This window comes from Microcebus murinus, chromosome 19, assembly GCF_040939455.1.
Source record: "Microcebus murinus isolate Inina chromosome 19, M.murinus_Inina_mat1.0, whole genome shotgun sequence".
Lineage (NCBI taxonomy): Eukaryota > Metazoa > Chordata > Mammalia > Primates > Cheirogaleidae > Microcebus > Microcebus murinus.
Window position 1 is genome coordinate 47,983,734 of NC_134122.1, and position 21,893 is coordinate 48,005,626.

General features: G+C 37.6%; 1 protein-coding gene across 3 annotated transcripts in view; it reads right to left on the bottom strand.

The window, feature by feature from the left end:
• Nucleotides 1–21,893, bottom strand: part of RGS7 (regulator of G protein signaling 7) — a 401,788-nt gene that overhangs the window by 196,468 nt on the left and 183,427 nt on the right. For all 3 annotated transcript variants that reach the window (XM_075995508.1, XM_012751216.3, XM_012751212.3), the window contains exon 3: nt 11,990–12,086. In XM_075995508.1, the coding sequence (XP_075851623.1) occupies nt 11,990–12,086 (97 nt within the window). The remainder of the gene's footprint in view (nt 1–11,989; nt 12,087–21,893) is intronic.

Here is a 21,893-nt window from a genome sequence, read left to right on the forward strand (position 1 = left end):
GATGAACAGAAGTTGGTTAATGGATATAAAAATACAGTTAAATAGAAAAAGTAAGTTCCAGTATTTGATAGTACAATAGGGGAATTATAGTTAATAATGATTTATTATATATATTTCAAAATAGCTAGAAAAGGATTGTAATGTTCTCAACATGAAGAAAAGGTAAATATTTGAGGTGGTGGATATCCCAATTACCCTTGGTCATTACACATTGTATACATGTATCAAAATATCACATGTACCCCCAAAATATGTACAACTATGATATATCAGTAAAAATAAAATAAAATAAATCATTTTTCTACAAATACAGTGAGAACCCAATAAACAGCTAATTTTGCCATTTCCCAGGAGGATTTAGCTATTAGAAAGAGAATTATCTAGAACATATGCCAGAGTATCCAAGTGGCTGAGATTAAAATTTTTTACTATTTCTAACCACTTTGTGATGCTATTTTACAATAAGAAAAGAGTAGCAAAACAAAAGGGGCTATAGAATCTTTCATAGCAAAGATAATTTAAGGATCCATTTGATTACTTGACATCTCTGCTTCTCCTCCTATTCCTCAGCTCAGCTGGCTATTTAGTTATTAAGTGCAAGTTGTTTTATCACCCAGCTCTGTCGGAGAGGATGTGTCAAGACAACAACGAACGGTCCAGCTTTCTGCAAACATTTATGTCTCTTGCAGACCTAGTTAATGTTTCTTGTTTTCTTCTAGAATTTTTTTTTCAGAATTGAACTTTAACAACTGCCAATATTTTCAGTACACTTTTTTTCTTTCTCATGTCTCAAAATTTTTCCATTCGTACGCTTGAATTTTCTTGGGAATATTATAAAAGAAAAAGTATTGCAAACATAATTTCTGAGACAATATTTTAAAATTGTTTTCAACAGCAATCTAAATCTCTCTGAATTTCTGTAGAAACCAGGGCAGTCATTCCTATGATGGTTGGGGAGAGTGGGCGGGAAACCCTTACAGTAAGTTGGCAGTTTCAGGAGGAAACTCCCAAGACTCTAAGGAGTATTCTTAAGAGTCTTAGAAGCCTCTTAGAACTATCTAGGTGGTCTTACAAGCTCCACAGAAAAATTTCCACAGTACTTATCATCTTCAAATTGACTCCGAATATAATCAGGGTTGAGTCAGATAAGCTATCTTAAAAGTTGTTCCCCAAAACATTTAGGTACAGAGTATGTCCTTAGTAAACTTGCAGTGGCTCAGTCCATTTTACCAAGCTTGTGCCTTTTACTTCTTACCCATATAGCTGCCCACATGTCAAGTTTAAGTCTAGATTAATCATCTTTCCATGACACTGATAAATATTTATGCAACCCTTGGAGGAATAAGGGATTGAGAAGGAGGACACAGTCAAATCATTACATTTAAAGCCAACTTGATTTGTAAGCTCATATACTGCCTAGTTTTCATATACATGGCTAAAAACAAGAAGCCATCCCAGAGAACTGTGCATATTGTTAGAGGAGCAAAATGATAAAAGATGAATATTTACTTCATATACAATAGCATGCAATATAACAGTTCCTATTTTTAAGCAATTAAGGTCAATCAACATGTCATTAGTTAGGGCTTCTTTTGTTAGCAAACTTGCTGAGAAAAAGAATAGAACATTGAGAAAAAATGGTTAGAATGGGGTCTAGAGAATTAAAGATGCTTTTCTGAACCCCAAGATATAATGCCAGCCACACTCATATGACATAAAGACTATTAGACAATACTTTGACCACAAATTTTGCTCTTGCCGATTGGTGGTAAGCCATTTGTAAGACAGCAGGTTAAAAGTGACAAATTCAGATGAGGAATGGAAGTTAAGTTGTGACAAAAGAGTGGCAGAGACTCTACTCCTTAATTGTCAGCATGTCTATGATGAAGAACCTTCTCAAGTTAATAGAAGATAAAAGGCGAAAATATATAAAACATAGGAATGGCTGAGTAGAACTCCCTATTAATTTTTGACTACTTTCTGCCCTATTAATAGTGCTTGGTGATCTGAGCAGGTACCTGCCTTTTTGGCTGCTGAGAATTAGTTCAGTAAGTCCCATCTTCAAACGCATTCAATGACCTGGTTTAATAGGAGCCTTTTTATTTGATTGCTGCCAACAGGTGGTCCTACAGTCTTTTATGATGTCAGTGGGCTGCTTCACAAGCAGGTCCAATTTAAGTTTAATGAAAAGCTGCACCATTTACAAAGAACTAAGAAGAGAATTCTGGTTTATTTTCTTCTGTGGCTTACATTGGAAACACAGTAATTTCCTAGCCAAGGAGAAAAATGGAACTCATCCAATATTTCTCCATGCTAGAATAACAGAATTACTGAATGTCAAGAACACGAGAACATTGTGGAGCATCATGCCAGTAAATGTGTTATCATTTTCAGCTAGGGTAATTTGGAGGGGTTGGGGCAGCAGTGGTGGGTATTTCTAGAGAGTTTATTTGCGGTTTGGCCAAGCTTATATTGGTTCTAAGCTTATACATCACGAACACAGCGATAGCTTCTCCCTCATACTTTTTACAGTGCACAGATCATGGCCCATTTTGAAAAAAGCAGACTAATGTCAAGTTTGGACTGCATGTGCTGACTTATTCTCTTTGTTAAGATTCAAGTACAACCACTAAAGCCCTATCCACTGAGTGCTAGAGCTCAAGACACAGCATCGTGTGATTCTTGGTCACTTATACAAGGTCTTTAAGGTTCCTAAGAACATCTCCCCTTGAGCCCATCTCCCTCACTGCTGCAAGTGAACCCAGTCAAACAGTCCTGCCTTCCAGGACTGAAGAGCAAGCAGGTAGGAGCCATGAACTCTTTTTCCCCTAAGAGTTTCTGTTCCTCAAAGGCCCCTTATCTTTGGTTATCTGATTTTCTCATTCCACAAGCAACCCCAAGAGGGCTCTCATCTACTCACTGGTATCAAATATTTGTGTTAACACATCCCCGTAAATTCCACATATGTAGATCCAACAATTTCCTGGACATCTCATCTGATCCTTCTAGGTATGTCTAAAATTCAATATATCTAAAACTTATCATCCCTTCCCCATCACACCTGTGAAAAGAGAGAGAGGGAATGAGAGAGAATCTCATGTGTTTCCCAGTGTGTTTGTGAAAGCCAGAGTGGTGTATTCATTCACAAGGTCACAAATATGGGTGTCATTGTTGGCAATGCCCTTTTCCTTAACCCACCTGCCATCTCATTCCCTGCCATCAGTCCTGCCATTGAATTGGCATGAAGTCCTTTCTAAGTCCTCAAAGTCTTTTATACCTCCTATTTTTCCTTAAATTCCACTGGCCCCGCCTTGAAGTCAGGCCTTTCTCATCACTGCTCTAGACTGTAGCCACAGCCCTCGGCTTTATCTCCCTCCTTTCTCTACAAACTGACATTTATTTTCTAAATTTTTCTAGAGAAGTCTGTTTTAAAAATTGAATAATCCTATCTCCCCCCTTAAACATTGTCAATTGCTCTTTATTCTTTTCAGAATACAATTCTAATTTCTCAAAATTCTAACTACTGTCTTCTGCCTTCCTCTCTAGACTCTACCTGCACCCTCCAAATTCCTCATCTCTGTACAAAGGTCTCTCTGCAATATCCGAAGTTCCAAGAGCTCACCACTCTCTTTCACACCTCCCAGTTGTTGCACAAGTGCTCTTCTGTCTTTTAGCCGAGTCTGACTCATGCTTTACAATGTCACCTTCTCTAAGAAATGTCTCTGACCCCAGGAGTCCAGGTGAGATTCCACACTGCAGCACTCCGGGTTTACCTGTACTGTGGAAATTATCTCACTTCCCTCATCTGTCTATCTCCTCACTACAGAGGGATCCCCTCAAGGGCAGAAAGCATGTCTTACTTTTCTGTATCTCCAGGCCTGACAAAATGCTCACATAGAGCAGGCACTCAACACATGTTTAATTTATTATTAACAAATAGGATTCTATAGATCCCATGGAATAGCCAGCTTCAGATACCCATTTTAAGAAACCAAGGAATTAATGTTGATTTTGTTTATATAACTTATATTGTCAATAAAATAATTTCAGAGAAACTTCTTTTCACTTGAACACAATTCAAAGCATAAAAAAGTTAAAAGGTTTTTAACAATTCAAATAATTTACATATGTTGACAAAGACACACAGTCACAAAGTGGAACTATTCTGCAAATCCATATGAATGCAAATATTCCCTCTAAAAACTACAATTATTATTCACCCATATAACAAATATTGAATGAACACCTCCTATGTTTGATGCTGTGTTTGTTTGGTGCTGGGGTTACAACGGTGACCATATGAAATACCACCATTAATGAGTTTATAATTATACAATGGACTGAAGTACTCTAAAAAGAAAAAGAATGTGGATTTATGGGACCATATAAGAAAGCAAACTGGCTTAGACCTAAGGCAAATGGGTCTAAATTAGGCAAAGGGGAAAAGGAGGGAAAGCATTTCAGAGAAAAAAAGCATAGCAGTAAAAAGCCCCCTTGGCAAGACTGAGCTTGATACAGGAAGGAACTGAAAAGCAGCCCTCTAGCTGGAGCCGAGAGAGCCAGAGGGAGGGGGTATGAGATGAGGTCTGAGGGGCAGGCAGGATGTAACCACGCCTCTGCTTAAGAGTGACGGGGACTAGAACATGCCACCACAAAACGTACCGTTTTGGCATATTCATTATTTTGAGATAAAGGCAATTGGGAAACAGAAGATGCAGGAAGGGCTCTCGACCCTACTCCTTTCTGCATAAATGCAGGGCATAAATTTCACATGAGAAAGGTGCCCTTCTGGTATGAGGAAGAGGAGAATACCTTACCATCCGAGATAGTGGATACCATCCCGTATCACTCTGCATAAACAAATCTGACTAAAATCACCCTTATCTTCCATTGGTTTCCCTCATATATTTCCTGAGTCACTTACTCCACAATTTACTGCTTCTAGAAGCCCAAACCCTTTTCCTTTTTCTAGTCACTTCTCCACAATTTATCACCTTATATTAAAACAGTATATGAGCCCCCAACTCTAACCATTTCTTTGGAGTTTTCACTTCTTTTCTAAGAATCGCTCCCCCATGTCATATAAAAGTATTAACATCAAATAAAATGTTTATGCTTTTCTCCTGTTAATCTGCCTTTTTTTTATTTCAGCATATTATGGGGGTACAGATTTTAAGGTTTCAATAAATGCCCTTTCCCCCCTTCCCCCCACAAGTCTGAGTCTCCAGCATGACCATCCCCCAGATGGTGCACATCTCACTCATTATGTATGTATATACCCGCCCCCTCCCCCTCCCCCTTGCCCAATACCCTATTACTGTATAATCTGCCTTTTGTTATCTCAATTAGTAGGACCCACAAACAGATCATAAGAGGGTAGAGGAAAAGTTTTTCTTCCCCTACAGAGGTCTTATTAAGCATTTAGGTCTTAATCTTAAAATGAGAGAAGAATTTTGATTAGTCAGATTTGCAAGTTGAAAATGCCAGTGTGGAAGCTCTTTGGAGAAAGAGGGGGCGAAGTGTAGGGTGGATGTGGGGACCAGTGAGAAGATGGTGTGAGAGTTCAGGTGAGTGAAGATGATCCACTGGACTAGAGCAGTACAAGGGTTGATGGTCACAAGCCAAGATATTTGACGACTACTTAGAAGAGAAAATTGGCAGCACTTGTGGATGGAACTGATATGAGAAGAGGGGCCTATAGAAATACAGAGTCAAGGTGGTTCCAGCATGTCTGGCACATGCAATGTTTACTGAGACAGAGAGCAGGGACAGGGCTCAGGATAAGTCTACAGATTTCATTTTGGACATGCTGAGTTTGAGGCTTCTTTGAGTTATTCGAGTGGAAGCATAGTATAAGAAGTTGACTTTACTGGAGTTCGAAGAAACGGTCTAAACTAGAGATATATATTTGGAAGGGTGCATGAGATTTGTAATTAAAAGTCATAAGCATGGATGGCATTGTCTTGGGAAAGAAAATAGAGAAAGATTTCCAATGATGTGTTGCTACTCCAGTTACCTTAGGAATAGTCTAGTCTATCATGTTCTCTTTTATTAATCCTCCACTGGGTTCTCCGAATTATAGAATTTATGTGGAAAGGAAACTTGGAGATCATCAGGTCTAATCTCCAAATTTTGGAGGTGAAGAAATGGCAGTGGGTTACTCAAGGCCATGCTGCTCCTCAGAGGTAAAAGTGAGACAAAGGCTCAGGTCTTTTTGATGACTACTCCAAAGGGTTTCCATCTTGAGTGGCGACATGCTGGGAGGTGAACGTTAGACTCCCTAGTGCCCAGAATCCTACAGGTTCTGATATGTGTGTGTTTGTCTTGATGAAACGACACGGGCACATTGTGCAAAGGACAATACACATATGGGGAACTCATGGTGGTGCTGAGAAAAGGAATGGGATTTTGAATTGGACCCACTGTGGTTTCAATATTAGTAAACTGGGCGAAATTGAGCCAAAAGCTTGAAATCTCGGACCCTTTATTTCCTTCTCTATGAAATGGAGATAAACAATAATTACCTCGCACTGCTGTAAGGAATAAAACTAGCGTATTGAGAGCCACTAACTACATAGCAGATTCCCAAATCACTAGCTAATATTTTCCTACAAGGTAATGAAGTAAAAATAGATGCTATCAAAATAACAAAACTTTATCATTAAAAAAAAAAATCCCAGGGCTCATTCAAACTATTTTGAAATATTACATATTGTTTAAAATATTGAAAAGGCAGTTATTCCTCTCATCAGGATAATAAGCCTATTTATTATATGTTGTATTACATTTAAACTCTAAAAAGCATCTATGATTATGAATCAAAATTCTATATCCAAAAAATATTCAATATTAAAGAAAAGTAATATATTTTCTAGAAATAAAGCACAAAATAAACCCCTCTCACTATTTCTCCATCTTGTTAAGCAACTGAAAACCTATGTTATAAGTTTTAGTTCATTCCAATATGCATATAGCCAAGGCAAGCGGTATAGTTGTAAAATACAGTAAAAAATGGACCAAATATCCTTTAAAGTATAAAATTATTTCCTCTTTTATTCATAAACTTTTGTACTCCATCTAGATTTAGATCTCTATTCTGCTAAAATTCAGAGTTTAAATACAAAGGATTTTGAGCTGATATGAGTGTCATAGTTGGCTTTACCAAAGATTTTAAGATGAGAGAATGAATAAACATTGTAAGCCACAGGATATGAATTCTGGGGAAATAGCTATCATGCAAGAATAGGACTTATGGGATTCATTTAAAAAAAATCTTCAGCAAAATCTTCAAATATATTTTTAGCTTTATAGTTATTTTTCCCAATTTAAAGATACAATTGTATAAATATTGCATGGGAGTTTTATGAAACTCCCAAGCAGTAACATTTGAACATAATCTTTCATTTTATATTGTGATGGAGCGCTTCAGTTCAAAGCCAACATGTAGCCTTACTTGAATGGAGGATTCTGGGCAAAACCACTCCTTAACACACAGTAGAGAGTTCTCAGATATTTCTTCAGGACTTACTCCATATCTACCTCCAAAATATAACTTTAATCAATTTTACAATATTAATGTCCCCCATGCTAAATTAAAACAACAATAATAATAATAAAAGATAGACCAAAAAAACAATTAGAAGATAAGGAAGATAAATGTCAGTTTGAATCAGGTCAGAAAAAAAATGAATCAAACATTAAATTTATCAATTAACTTCCTGGTAACTAGAGAAAAAAGGCAACGAAAAATACAGGTTATACATTTCTTATTATTTTAAAAAAGGAAAAAGTCAAGTTTATCTTCAAGTACACAGTTTTCTTAGTTTATTATAGAATAAAATTATTTCATTGATCTTCTCATTAGAAACTTAGAAAACACATAGTAAATATCTTTGACTACAACTCTGCAAATTTACATAATACTATGCAAATAATTGTGTGTCCGCCTACTATAAAGGCTTTGATACCATTATACCTAAACCTCATAAAAGCATTTCTTTCAGTAGTTAAGGTCATATAATTCTGGTTCTTTGTTGAAGATCACATTACAAAATGATAGCATTTAAACAGCTCTGCCCCTATAACTGATTTTTTTAACCTCTGCTAACAGAACTCACCTTGGTCCATCATATCAGTTGAACACTTAAATGTCAACATACATGTAATCTATTTCCCCAGTAAAATTAAAATATTACCCCTCAAAACCCAGTATAGTAACTGGAACATAGTGAGTATTTGATCAATGCTCAATAAATTGAATAAAAACCATAAAGGAAAATATAGTTATAAAATATTGGCATCTAAGACTAGCAGATGCCAATCCTGTTATTTTAAAAATGAGCGTAAAAATACATATTCCCTGGTCTATCCTAGTCCTGATCAATTAGAATATCTACAGTCCAAGTTTGGAAATCTGCACTCCTGAAAACCTCTCCAATGAAACATTGCAGCCATGCTCCAAGGCAGCATTTGACACTGCCCAAAATGTCAATTCCCCTTTTATGCCTTTTTTACGTACATTCATTTTTTATGTATACTCATTTTTTTTTTTTTTGAGACAGAGTCTCACTCTGTTGCCTGGGCTAGAGTGCCATGGCATCAGCTTAGCTCACAGCAACCTCAAACTCCTGGGCTCAAGCGATCCTCCTGCCTCAGCCTCTCAAGTAGCTGGGACTACAGGCATGCGCCACCATGCCCGGCTAATTTTTTCTATATATATTAGTTGGCCAATTAATTTGTTTCTATTTATAGTAGAGACAGGGTGTCGCTCTTGCTCAGGCTGGTTTCGAACTCCTGACCTTGAGCGATCCTCCGCCTCGGTCTCCCAGAGTGCTAGGATTACAGGCGTGAGCACTGCACCTGGCCCATTTTTTTTGTTTTTTGCAGCTATAAGGACTTTGTGTCTAATATATGTGCTTTAGAGGGTGACTCCTGGATATAATTTGAAGAAATAGTGATGTGGTAAAAGTTTGAACTAGCAAAGGGAAGTAGAGAACATAGCAAAACAAAAGGTAGGTGTTTTATGGTGGAGGCCTGGAAGAGATGAGGAAACAAGAAGTTTGTGTAGATTGCAGGACTGTGCCCCTGATACTACATTATTTTATTTTATTTTATTTTAATTGACAAATAATAATTGTACTTATCCATGAGGTATACATAGTGGTGTTTTGATACATATTATATATAGTGATCAGATCAGAGTAATAAGCATATCGTCTCAAACATTTATCATTTCTTGGTGTTGGGAACATTTAATAACCTCCTTTTAGCTATTTGAAACTCTTTAATATATTATTGTTAACTATAGTCATCCACAGTTAATAAGTTCTACAGTAGAATTTATTTCTCCATCTGGCTGTAATTTTGTATCCTTTCACACATCTCTCCCCATAAATTTCCAGGTGACATTGATAGTATTGGTCCATAGAAGTATCAAGGTTCTGGGGAGCATGAATGTGTGACCTGAGAAAGTCAGAGTAATAATATTTGAGATCCTTTCTTCCCTGCAGAACAGTCCATAGCATCATGCCACCCCCCTCTCGCACACACAGGTCTTCATCACTGTTGGTTTCTGATTCTACTGCAGGTGATGAAATAGGCAGATCCCTTGTTTGACTGCTATTAACAGCTCTGCAGTAGAACGTGACCCAGGCTCGGGGAGAGGAGAAAGAAGCAGAAAGATCCAGGAAAGCGAGGGGCACGTAGCAAGTTGGGCCACAAAAGGACAGGGGAATTAACGATCCCAAGAAATATCTGGGGAGGAAAATTACTGGAAAAACATCAGAAACTTCTAGTAAAGTGGATGGGGGCAAAGAACATTATAATTTGGGGATTTTAATATAAAGAGGCTGATAAATACCAGACATAATACCAAACATAGCAATTAAATCTCTGGCAGAGCATCTAATTGAACCTGTGAGGCAGAGAGCTGTTGAAAAGTTTCTAGGGAACATAAAATGATAATTTGAACCTAATCATAGTGATATGAAAAATGTCACTGATATTTTCTTTATGTAACAGCTACCGCTGTTGTTTTATATCAGTGAACACTAAAACAATTGTCAGATTTCAAAGTTCTTCTCAATCTATATGTCCGATCTTATTTTTAAATTAAAATCTTAATGTTGTCAACCAAGAGTTCTTCCCACAGGTTGTTGTTGAGGTCATTGTTCTCTAAAGAACTCAATCAAAAACTGTAGACACCAGCAGAGTAGATAACTCAAACCTGCAGCCTAGCTTAATCTGATGGGCACACGTTTTTGTTTAGCCTGTGTATTTTCATAAACATTCCTGAATTGGAATCCTTTAGATAGGCCATGCACGGTTGAATTGATGACTGTTCCCAGTGCAGGCAACCTAGTGCATTTATCTGCTTGTATCCTGAAAGAGACAAGTGCATCCCTTTTATTGGCTCATGAAAATATTAGCTACGTTTTCATATTGATTTTTACATGCACAGTTAACTCGCTGAGTTCTTGAACAAAGGGAGCTTATGGTTTACCTGGGGATATAGGACATAGACAAAAATAACCGCAAGACAAAGTGGAGCATAATAACTGCTATAAGAGAAGCAAAGACCAAGGTTTTTGAGAGCACAGAGATAAGAAGTTTGGGACGGTTTCCCCAAAGAGCTCTCTGAGCTGACAGTTGAAGAATGGGTGGGATTTAACAGGCAGGATGGCCTGGCAAGGTGAGGAGAGAAACATGGAATGAGGCCACAGATGTGGAGAGCAGAAACTGCAACAACGTGGGCGTGAGAGGGAGTAACAGGGAAAAAGGAGGACACATTCTGTTAGAGCAAAACGTCATTCCTTCCACGGTAGCTCTCACCTGCTCCGAGCTCCCTCTCTCCTCTCTGAGAGCAATGCAGCTCTCAAACTCCAGCACCAGGGCCAGCTTTCTTATTATTCCGATCCTGGTCCTTACCCTCTTCCCAAGGTTGGGGGCCTCCTGATGGTGGGTGGCCCCTTGATCTCAATTCACAGGGAGGCGTCACACCAGCCTTGTGCAGGACGCCCGTCCAGCACCCTCACCCCACTCCACAGTGGCTTCCTCATTCTTATTTCTGGCAGTTGAGGCTTTGGGTCTCCAGGTCTCACCCGGCCACGCCCCTCTGCACACAGCGATCCCCACAGCTGGGGCCTTCGCTGCCCATGGATGGAGTCAGGCGCAGACTTTCAACCCTTTACTCCTCATTTTGCCTTAGGTTTCTCTAGTCACTTCCAATCAAACCTGTGGGCTTTCCTTACTTCTTATAATGATTTCTTCATCTCTCATTTTCCCCATCAACCAACAAAACGTAAGATCCATGGGGCTGTGTCCTCTTTTATTCTGCCTGCCCAGTTACTCACCAAATCCTCACGCTCTGTTCTCTCTGTGCCTTCAGCTTCAGATTTCAGAATCTCAGCACCCAAACTATTCCTGCGAGACCGTCCACCCCACCACAGTGGCCGCAGCCCTTACCGAATGCCAGCTTATCCCAAGCGCTTTCTTCACCACGTCCCTTGCTCCAAATTTTAAATGTCTCCATATTTCCCCATAGATCAGAATTAGACTCAAAGGCCCTCAAAATCTGACCCAACTCTGTTTGTCCCTGTAGGAACCATTTCCTGACTCCTCATCAGTCAGGAAAAAAAAAAAACAAACACTGCTTTTCTTCACCTTCCTAACTTCCATAGATAAACGAACATAACATCGTTGTATACTTCTTTATTTATTTTAATATCATTTTCTGTTATTTCACATTTGTTCATTCTACCTTTACAAACTAACTTAGAGAAGGGTCATGACTTTTTGGTGTTTGGGGTCTTTTTGTTTTACCATCATTTGAAGTGTCTCACACGAAGATGAACATACCATGGGCATTTTGTAAGTAGTTATTGAGTAATGGGTTAGAGAGAAAGTTTCAGGAGTGGACGGCTGGAATTGGTTTTAAATAGTTACATGAAAGGTGTTGGAGAGAGTAGAGCTATGCCCCATGCAGACTTACCAGAGAAGACGCTAGGTATCTTGGAAAGAAAGCTTTTGACAGTACGAATAGGAATTCCATTCTTTTCATCTTGCATGCGTGCTATGACGTCTTCCATCTAAACAATAATAAAATAATTAAAACTTTTACGAAGTTGACCTTTTTGATAAAAATCAGCTGTCATAACAATTTTGTATTCATTCTAGTTTTGCCCACCTAAGGATAATGCCATATTCTTGCCTTTGTAGACTTTGCCACATTAATTATTTAAATTGTGTTAACAGGATATGGAGGAAACAGCAAGAAAATGGCCATTTTTAGGATCCATTAAGCTACTAATAGGAATTTTGTGCTTTGAATGTGCCTTTCTCCTGGTTTCACATACTTTGGTTATAAATGTTGAGATGAAAAGGTGTTTATTTTTAAAGTTGTCAGAAACCACTGTCATAGCGAATTCCTACTTCCTTAATGTTATCTCCACTGAACTCATTGTGGAAGAAAGTAGAAGCCTTAAAAGATCTACTTGGACTTCCTCTTTAAGCAAAAGAGTTTCTATGATTTAATTGAACATTACAGTTCTAAAACCTACCTCTTGCCCAGGCACTTACTGAAGTGTGATATAGGCCACACACATACACACACATACATACACACATATACACACATACACACACACATACACACACATACATACACACATACACACACACTAAAATGAATGTGACACCATAGCCTTCTACCCATTTAGCAGATTTCACGCTTTCTTTCAATCCTGTTAGTACACTCTTTTTCTTTTGCAAATTCTTTAATTCTAAAGGGCTGTGCTTTACAAAGTCTAGTGTGGAACTCCATTATGAATAATATTCATTCAAATCACAGCCTCAGACTTTCTCTAAACCGAGGAGATGCACATACACACAAGCATGTACAACTTGTAGTGCAGAACTCAAAACTCATTTATCCATTTATTCAGTTCACTAATCACTGACTCTAGACCAGAATTACCACTGGGCATTGTGGATATAAAAATGAATATTGATCAGATCCTACTCTCAAAAAATTCACAGTCAATAGTGAAAACCAAGGTTAAATCTGAGTAAAGTTTGCAGTCTAGTTAAAAGTGTTGCACCAATTCGATTTCTTATTTTGATAATTTTGCCAACCGTTAGATGAGATGTTTACAATCTGGGAGCTGAATAAAGGGTAGATGAAAATTCTCCATTAATTCCATATCATTTCTCTAAGTTCCAAATTATTTCAAAATAAAAAGTAAAAAGAAATCACAGCCTAAACTTCATTTCAGTGAATTACCAAATTCCCATCATTACAGCTTCAGAATGGTTTTCAACTAAGAAATCTAATTTGCTTGGATAAGTATCATTGGATTTATTAACACGATACATAACTGGGGATATGGGAACAGCAGGTTTTTAAGTGAGACAGGCCTGTATTTGACTCTCAGCTCTTCTAGTTATTATCCACGTTGTCTGAGCAAGTTAAATAACCTCTCTAGGGCCCAGTTCCTCTCCATAGAGTGGTGATAATGATACTTATAACTCCCTCACAAAGTTCTTCATGGGATTGTGTTGGTGCTGAGTGAGGTAAAGTATTTTAATGTTGAATGATACAACATATGTAAAGCCTGTTATGTAGACAGGATGATAAATATTGGACTAAAAATGTGCACACACTCCCCTGATATTTGGGGATGCTTATGTTCTATCTTCACGTTTCTAGTCACATGGAAGGAGCGCCACTACCCTAACCCTCCTGCCTCTTTCTGCCCCCTAACTTACTGCAGGGGAGCAGGGCTGATAGAAGAGTTAGGAAGGAGAAATTGGGCTATAGGGTCCATCCCTCTTCTCTTGGCTGGAAGCCCACGTCCAACTCTGTGATGTAGAGGCCTGCCCTAGTGGGCCGGCAAATTGGTCCAGGACGAGGTTTCAGGATTCAAGTTTGCTTGTGCACAAACGCTCTTCAGGAGTAGCTTGATTAGCAATCAAGGTGGTTGTGTGACCCCTGTGTGTCTTTCACTTTGGTTGTGGTTCTCACTTGGTTCAGAATTCAAGCATGAAAGGAAGGTGTTTCTGTGTGTGTGTGTGTGTGTGTGTGTGTGTGTGTGTGTGTGTGTGTGTGTGTGTGTGTGTGTTTTAACAGGGCTCCAAAAGACCCCAACAATAACCAGAAACCCTACTTATTCTCATGTAATGAAGCCATCTCATCAGAGTATAGACATGAAAATAGACACACTCTGGTGATTTTTTATTCCATTGGTATTTGCTCCTGACTGACCTGACACGGTGTTCAGAAATGCAGAATAAGCTGCTTTGCCTTACCTAGTGGCGGCCTCTAAGCCCTTGTATTATCTGCTTAATGGCTTAAACCAGGCCGGATTAGGCGGACATGGAAACCTCTCCGACTCCCTGCTCTAATTGTCTCAGCACCTAGGGTTGTGGGAATAGTCACCTCTGCTTAGGGGCTGAATTAAGGCTCATCGCTATGAGTAGGGGCATTTTCTCCGTAAAGTGAAATCGATCTCAGTTCCTTGGATCCCAAAGGAGTGAGACTAGGAGGCTGGGAACTGAAAGTGACTTCTGCGCTTGCATTTCAAAACCTTTCTGAGCCGTAATTTAAAATCTTCCTATTGTTCAATAGGAAACAAAAATATCTAAATTCCAAGTAAGAGTGGGATTTACGTTTTTAGACTGAAAATGTGATCATGGAAATGTATTCAGCTGTTTTTGTCTTTATTCAGATATGATTTATCCATGAACTTTGCCAGGGCCTCGAATGAAAAAAAAAACAACAATGCAAAACAATAACAACAGAAGCAAAGGCAAAAAAAAAAAAAAAAACAAAAACAAACGTGGCTTCTGAAAACTAAATCAATCATAAAGACCACATATAAAAAACACGTCCATCTTATCTACGGAAGGTCCCTCAGGCATTCACTCAGAGTCTATCAATTTTTATAGTAAGCACAGCTTGAACATGCTTGATTATCTGTGTTCCTCTATTATCAATAACAACTGCATAAGAAGGAGAATGCTAAAAGCAAGCAAAATAATAGAACTTACTAGACAGCAAGAAGTATGAGAGACTGTAAGCAGCAATACTAATAAATATTAAAACTCCTAGGGACAAAAGACTCTGGTACCTCAAGTATTGAAACAGAGCAGGGACTCCTCCTGATAATCTGCTGGGTAACCCACTCACTCAAGCTCCAAGTATGGAATTAAAGAAAAAATTCTGAGTCCCTTCAAGGGAAATTCCAGATACCTCGCTAAGCCTGCAACCAGCACTTAGAGAAGTAAAGGAATATAAGCTGCTAATCAAGAAGATAATAATAGCTTAAACAATGGTCATCCAAAAAAGTTAGAGTCACAAGATGTTTGGTTTCCTACAGAAACTAAAGATAACATCTTGACATGTGTCCTTGAGTGGATTTTCAGAAACCAAGACCTCCAGCAGATAGAAAATGCTGACCGTTGTCACAGACCTCTGGACAACTAGAAACAGAAAATGGTTAAGGAAGTTCCAGAATCCTCCAACCCTCAACCCACTTTGGAAATCCTTTCAACCCTCCCTTTATAAACCCTTAGCTGCCCATTCTCCTTGCTTGGTACCCTGCAAAAAACACCGTTTTCTCTCTTGATGCAAATACTGGTGTCAACATTTGTTTTTGCTGTGACAACAAGAGGTTAGAAGCACTGAACTATACGATTTCTTCTAACTACAAAATTGTTGAAGTCTGGAAATAATCATTAATGTTCAGAAGTGGGTAAGTTTCCTCACTAAGTCAAAGAGCCAATTTCCTGTCAGAGACAAATTGATGAGTCTATTAACTTGAGCAGGGCCTTTTACAAGTATATTTGCTTCCAACTGTCGGCACATTTGCATTTTAATGCAAACAGAGTGATTAAGAGCATGCATTTAGGCCAGTCAGATCTGAGTTTGAATCCTGGCTGTTCTACTCACAAGCTATATGAACAGGTAAGTTAGTTTATCACTCTAAGACTCAGTTTTCTTATCTGTAAAACTGAGCTATTAATAATAGTGCACATCTTTATTAAGGGTGAGAACTATGATAGTGAAACATAACTAAATAGATGATTACCATAATGCCACCATCACCACCATCTGGTACCACCACAACCACCACCACTACCGCCATCATCCTCCTCCTCATCATCAACATTTCTTCTCTCATCACCGTGTACGAAGACACACCTTTTTCTCTTACAATTCAGCTGGCAAAGACAGCTGTATTAAAGTGCCAAATATTTATTAGACGCAATAAATTGTGAAGCACTGAGTAGACAAAGATACCTATGGATAAGCTCTATCTTCTTTTACTTGTAGAAGACTAGACTTATGTTGGCCCCTGAAAGATGGGGGATTTGATTAGAAGAAACATCTGGGATAATATCTGTGCATATAAGCAAAAACTATAAGCTATGAAAAAAATCACAGTTAGAAGGAAGGGGGTAATGAGATTGCATCCTGTTTTGACAAAATGAAAATGTCTCTGCTCTCATATTTACTTGATGAATTTTCCTCTTGAAATTCTTTAGAAGAACAAAGAATTCAATTGAATTGAGTACTCTTGACAGCACTTAATCTTTTTTCTATGCAAAGTGATTCACTATGTGTGATAAAAGTAAAATAATCATCTTTTGCAAAGTACTTTTGAGAATATCTATGGCTCGACTCATTCAAAACTATTTTATACCTGTATTATAGAATACTTCACATTTGTTAACTGGCATAACTATTCGTTTTCCCTTGGAAGTGAACTTCTTGAAGAAAGAACACAAACCATACTCATCTTTGTAGTGCTAATATATAAAATGCCTGGCTCATAACCGAGACTCAATAAAAAATGGGTGGCTAAGAGGGGTGCTGAATTTTTAAGGCATATATGTGTCTTTTCTGAAACACCCAAAACAAAAGTGAAAGTTGAATTAAAGATTTGGTTTTAAGAAGTTTAAAATGCTTCTTTTCTTTTTACCTAACTTTTGGCCAAAAAACAAGGTATGACAGTCAGAAATAGTAGAACAGAATAGCCCAAGGTACTGTAGATTAAAATAACTCATTTTTTTTGCTTTCTTTAATGCAGGGATTCTTCAGCTTACTCATTAGAGGTATTTCTTCCTTTAATGCATAAGAGTAAATCAGTGGCTGTTTATAAGGCTGTCCTCTTGCTTGTAGATGTGACACTTAAGTTCATTGTCATGTGTAAGCTCTCAGCATGAAAGGCACTACTGAACTTCAACACCCTGCTCTTTTTCCAGGAATTCATAATTAGCCTTTCTGTTGGAATAGTTTAGATGTCACTTCAGGGCTTGTGATGTATTTCAAATCCTGCCTGGGTTAAACAGTCTCCACCTACACACTTGGCGAAATGACAGAGGGACCACGTTTTGCAGGTACATCTTCTTTGAAGAGGGTTACTAATTATTCAAAAGGGGCTGCCAGACAGGGCTCCCACATACTGATGAAAACAAAATCACTGCCTTGAAACCTTTCCAGTTCTTTAATGTTCTAAACAACAATGGGAGTTTAATTAAATTTACTTGTAGCTGGATTTGCCAGAACTTCACCACAATGTCATTATTATTGATTTCATTAAGCCAATAGCTTTACAGAGACACCTTGACTGTAGGCGAAATATTTGTAGGAAGTAAAGCAAAAACATTTTGTACCCTGCAGTTCTGAAAGAGAAATGAATCAATCAAAATTTCAAAGGAAGTTTTCCTTCTTCGTGTTGTACCCTACCATTAAGCACAGGCATTTGGAGATATAAATGAGACACTAAATGGGCATATTGAATGGTTTTTTTCCTATGTGCACATACTTTCAAATTATTGCGTGTACCATCATTTTATAAGTGCTAGCTATGAAAATGAGAGAAATGATCACTAAAGTGCTTGTTGGATTTCTTGGGCAATTACATGGTGGCAGATATTTCATAATTTAAATCTGCCTATAATTCTTTTCCCTTCAGGAAGCCTTTCTAAGGAAGAAAATGATTGGCACTTCTCAATTCAGCAGTGAAGGCAGAGAAAGTAGGGATGCTCTCTAATGAAAGTTAAATAAGAATAATGAGATTAAAATTTGCAACACAAACTGTTTTCTGCTGCAATAATTCAATTAAAGGTGCTTCTAATTGATATGATTTTCTTCCACATTACAGTTGATGGCAGTCGGTATCTTAACTCAGAATTAATTACTCTTTTCATATAAAAAAGCTGCCATTTTCATGAATAATTATGACTAAAAACAGAAACTAGTAAAATCTAGTCACATGCAAACCTGTCCTAGTTCATCCTGAATATAGATTTATTTATTTAGAGAGCTTTTACTTTTTTTCTGATTTTACAGAAATAAAGTAGAGGTAAATATTTATTTTCCGATTTACGGACATTGTTTCTATTTTTTTCAAATAAAGCTTTTCTCATATCCGAATCAAGGAATATAACCTTTACCCAAAATAAATAAACAGATAAAGAAAAAACCATGCTCGTTGTATCTGTGGAGATTACTTGGGTTACAAGTGACAGAAGCCCAACTTAAATCATCACAAATGAGGAAATGCGTTGTACGTATTGTGGGACGGTTTCTGTAACTCAAAGATGGGAACATAAGTGGGTCTCAGACATAGCCCACCTTCGGGACATTACTGCTGCCTCCTCTGATTCTTCTTCTTGTGGTAACCTCACTTTTCTTCTTGGCTCAGGGTCTTCTCTTAGTTCTCCAATGCACAGAACAACAAAACAGCACCCATACTGTCTGAACTTTATAGTTCATAGTCCAGGAACATAGGAAGAGATTACTTCCCTCTCTTATTTCCATACCTGAATTTTGGGACAAAAACTCTGATTTCTTTTTGTCCCCAAACACTGGAGGGAAGTGGAGGTGGAAGGGGTGCTGGGCAGACAAAACAATGGTGTTCATTATCACTGTATTCAATATGAAAACCTATTGAAAGACACAGGGATAGAGTTCTATAATAGAAAAATTGTAAGAAAAGTAGTCTGGGCACCTAACATAGGTACACCCAGATTCATAAAGTAATTCCTACTTGATCTAAACAAAATAATAAACAGCAGCATCATAATAGTTGGGGGACTTCAATACCTCTCTGACAGTATAGGACAGATCCTCCAAATAGAAATAGACAAACAATGGACTTAAACAAACCTAGATCAAATGGGCCTAACAGACATTTTTACAACATTCTACCCCCCAAACACTGAATGTACATTCTTCTCATCAGTTGATGGAACATTCTCTAAGACTGGTCACATCCTAGGCCACACCATGCATCTTCTCAGACCACAGTGGAATAAAAGTAGAAATCAACTCCAACAGAAACACTCATTTCTACACAATGTCATGGAAACTAAAACCTACTGCTGAATGATAGGTGGGTCAATGAGGAAATGAAGATGGAGGAAATCAAAAGATTCTTTTAACTAAATTATAAAGGGTGCACAAGTTATCAAAATCTGTGGGATGCAACACAAAGCAGTCCAGAGAGGAAAATTCATATCCATAGATGCCTACCTCCAAAAGACAGAAAGATCACAAATCAACAATCTAATGAATCATTTCAAGGAACTGGAAAAGGATGAGCAAACCAATCCCAAACACAGCAGAAGAAAAGAAACAATCAAGATCAAAGCAGAACTAAATAAAATTGATAACAAAAGAACTATACAGATTAATGAAACAACTAGTTGGTTCTCTGAAAAGATAAACAAAATTGACAGGCCTCTCACTAGATTAACTAAAAGCAGAAAAAAAGGGACTTTAATAAGTTCAATCAGGAATGAAAAAGGAGAAATTACAACTGATACCATGAAAATACAAAACATCATCTTTGAATACCATAAAAATGTCTATGCACATAAACTTGAAAATGTGGAGGAAATAGACAAATTCTTAGGGATACACAGCCTCCCTATGTTCAATCAGGAAGAAACTGAGTTCCTGAACAGGCCAGTATCAAATAATGAAATTGAAGCAGCAATAAATAATCTTAACAACAAAATGTCCCAGAGCAGATGGTTTCACACTCGAATTTTACCAGACTTACAAACAAGAACTCGTATCTATCCTGCAGATATTATTCCATAACATCAAGAAGGAAGGAATCCACCCCAACATATTATACAAAAGCCAACATCACCCTGATACCAAAGCCAGGAAAGCACACAACAAAAAATGAAAACCACAGACCAACATCCCTTATGAATATAGATGCAAAAATTCTCAATAAAATCCTAGCAAACCGAACTCAGCTGCTCATCAAAAAAATAATCCATCACAACCAAGTGGGCTTCATCCCAGAGATGCAAGAATGGTTCAACATGTGCAAATCTATTAATGCAATTCTCCACATGAATAGAGGTAAAAACAAAGACCATATGATCCTCTCAATAGACATAGAAAAAGCATTTGACAAAATTTAGTACCCTTTTATAATAAGAACACTTTAAAAAATAGGCATAAATAGTACTTACCTTAAAATTATAAAAGTCATATATGACAAACCTATAGCCAACGTCATACTGAATGGGGAAAAACTGAAAGCATTCCCACTTAGAAATGGAACCAGGGAAGGCTGCCCACTACCATCACTTCTGTTCAACATAGTGCTGGAAGTCCTAGCCAGAGCAATCAGACAAGAGAAGGAAATCAAGGGCATGCAAATGGGGGCAGAAGAGGTCAAACTATCTCTCTTTGCTGACAATTTGATCTTATATCTAGAAAACCCCAAAGATTATGTCAATTGACTACTGGACTTGATAAATTAAGCAAAGTCTCAGGTTACAAAATCAGTGTACGCAAGTCAGTAGCATTCATATACTCCAACAACACTCAAACTGAGAACCAAATCAAAGACTCAACACCTTTCACAATAGCAGCAAAGAAAACAAAATACCTAGGAATATATTTAAGTAAGGAGGTGAAAGACCTCTACAAGAAGAACTATGAAACACTGAAGAAGGCACTATCGGAGGATGTAAACAGAGGGAAAAAAATACCATGCTCATAGATCAGCAGAATCAACACTGTTAAAATGTCAATACTACCCAAAGTGATCTACAGATTCAATGCAATCCCTATTAAAATACCAACATCATTTTTCACAGATCTAGAAAAAATAATTCTATATTTTATATGGAACCAGAGAAGATCCCATATAGTCAAAGCAACCTTAAGCAAAAAAAAAAAAAAAAAAAACAAAACAAAAAAACAAATGGAGGCATCAATTTACCAGACTTCAAGCTATAGTACAAGGTTATAGCAACCAAAACATCATGGTAGTAGCACAAGAACAGAGACACAGACCAATGGATTAGAACAGAGAACCCAGCTATAAAACCATCTTCATATTACTATCTAATCTTTGACAAAGCAGACAAAAATATACACTGAGGAAAAGAATCCTTATTCAATAAATGGTGCTGGACAAATTGGATAGCCACATGTAGAAGACTAAAACCAGACCCCCACCTCTCACCACTCACAAAAATCAACTCACAATGAATAACAGAATTAAAACCTAAGGCATGAAACTATAAGAATTCTAGAAGAAAATGTTGTAAAAACTCTTATAGACATCAGCCTTGGCAAAGAATTTATGAAGAGGGGCCCAAAAGCAATCACAGCAACAACAAAAATAAATAAATGGGACCTGATCAAATTAAAAAGCTTCTGTACAGCCAAGGAAACAATCATTAGAGCAAACAGACAACCTACAGAATGGGAGAAAATATTTGCATGCTATACATCCAATAATTGGCTGATAACTAGAATCTATGAAGAACTCAAGCAAATCAGCAAGGAAAAAAATCAAACAACCTCCTTAAAAAGTGGACAAAAAACATGAGCAGAAACTTTTCAAAAGAAGACA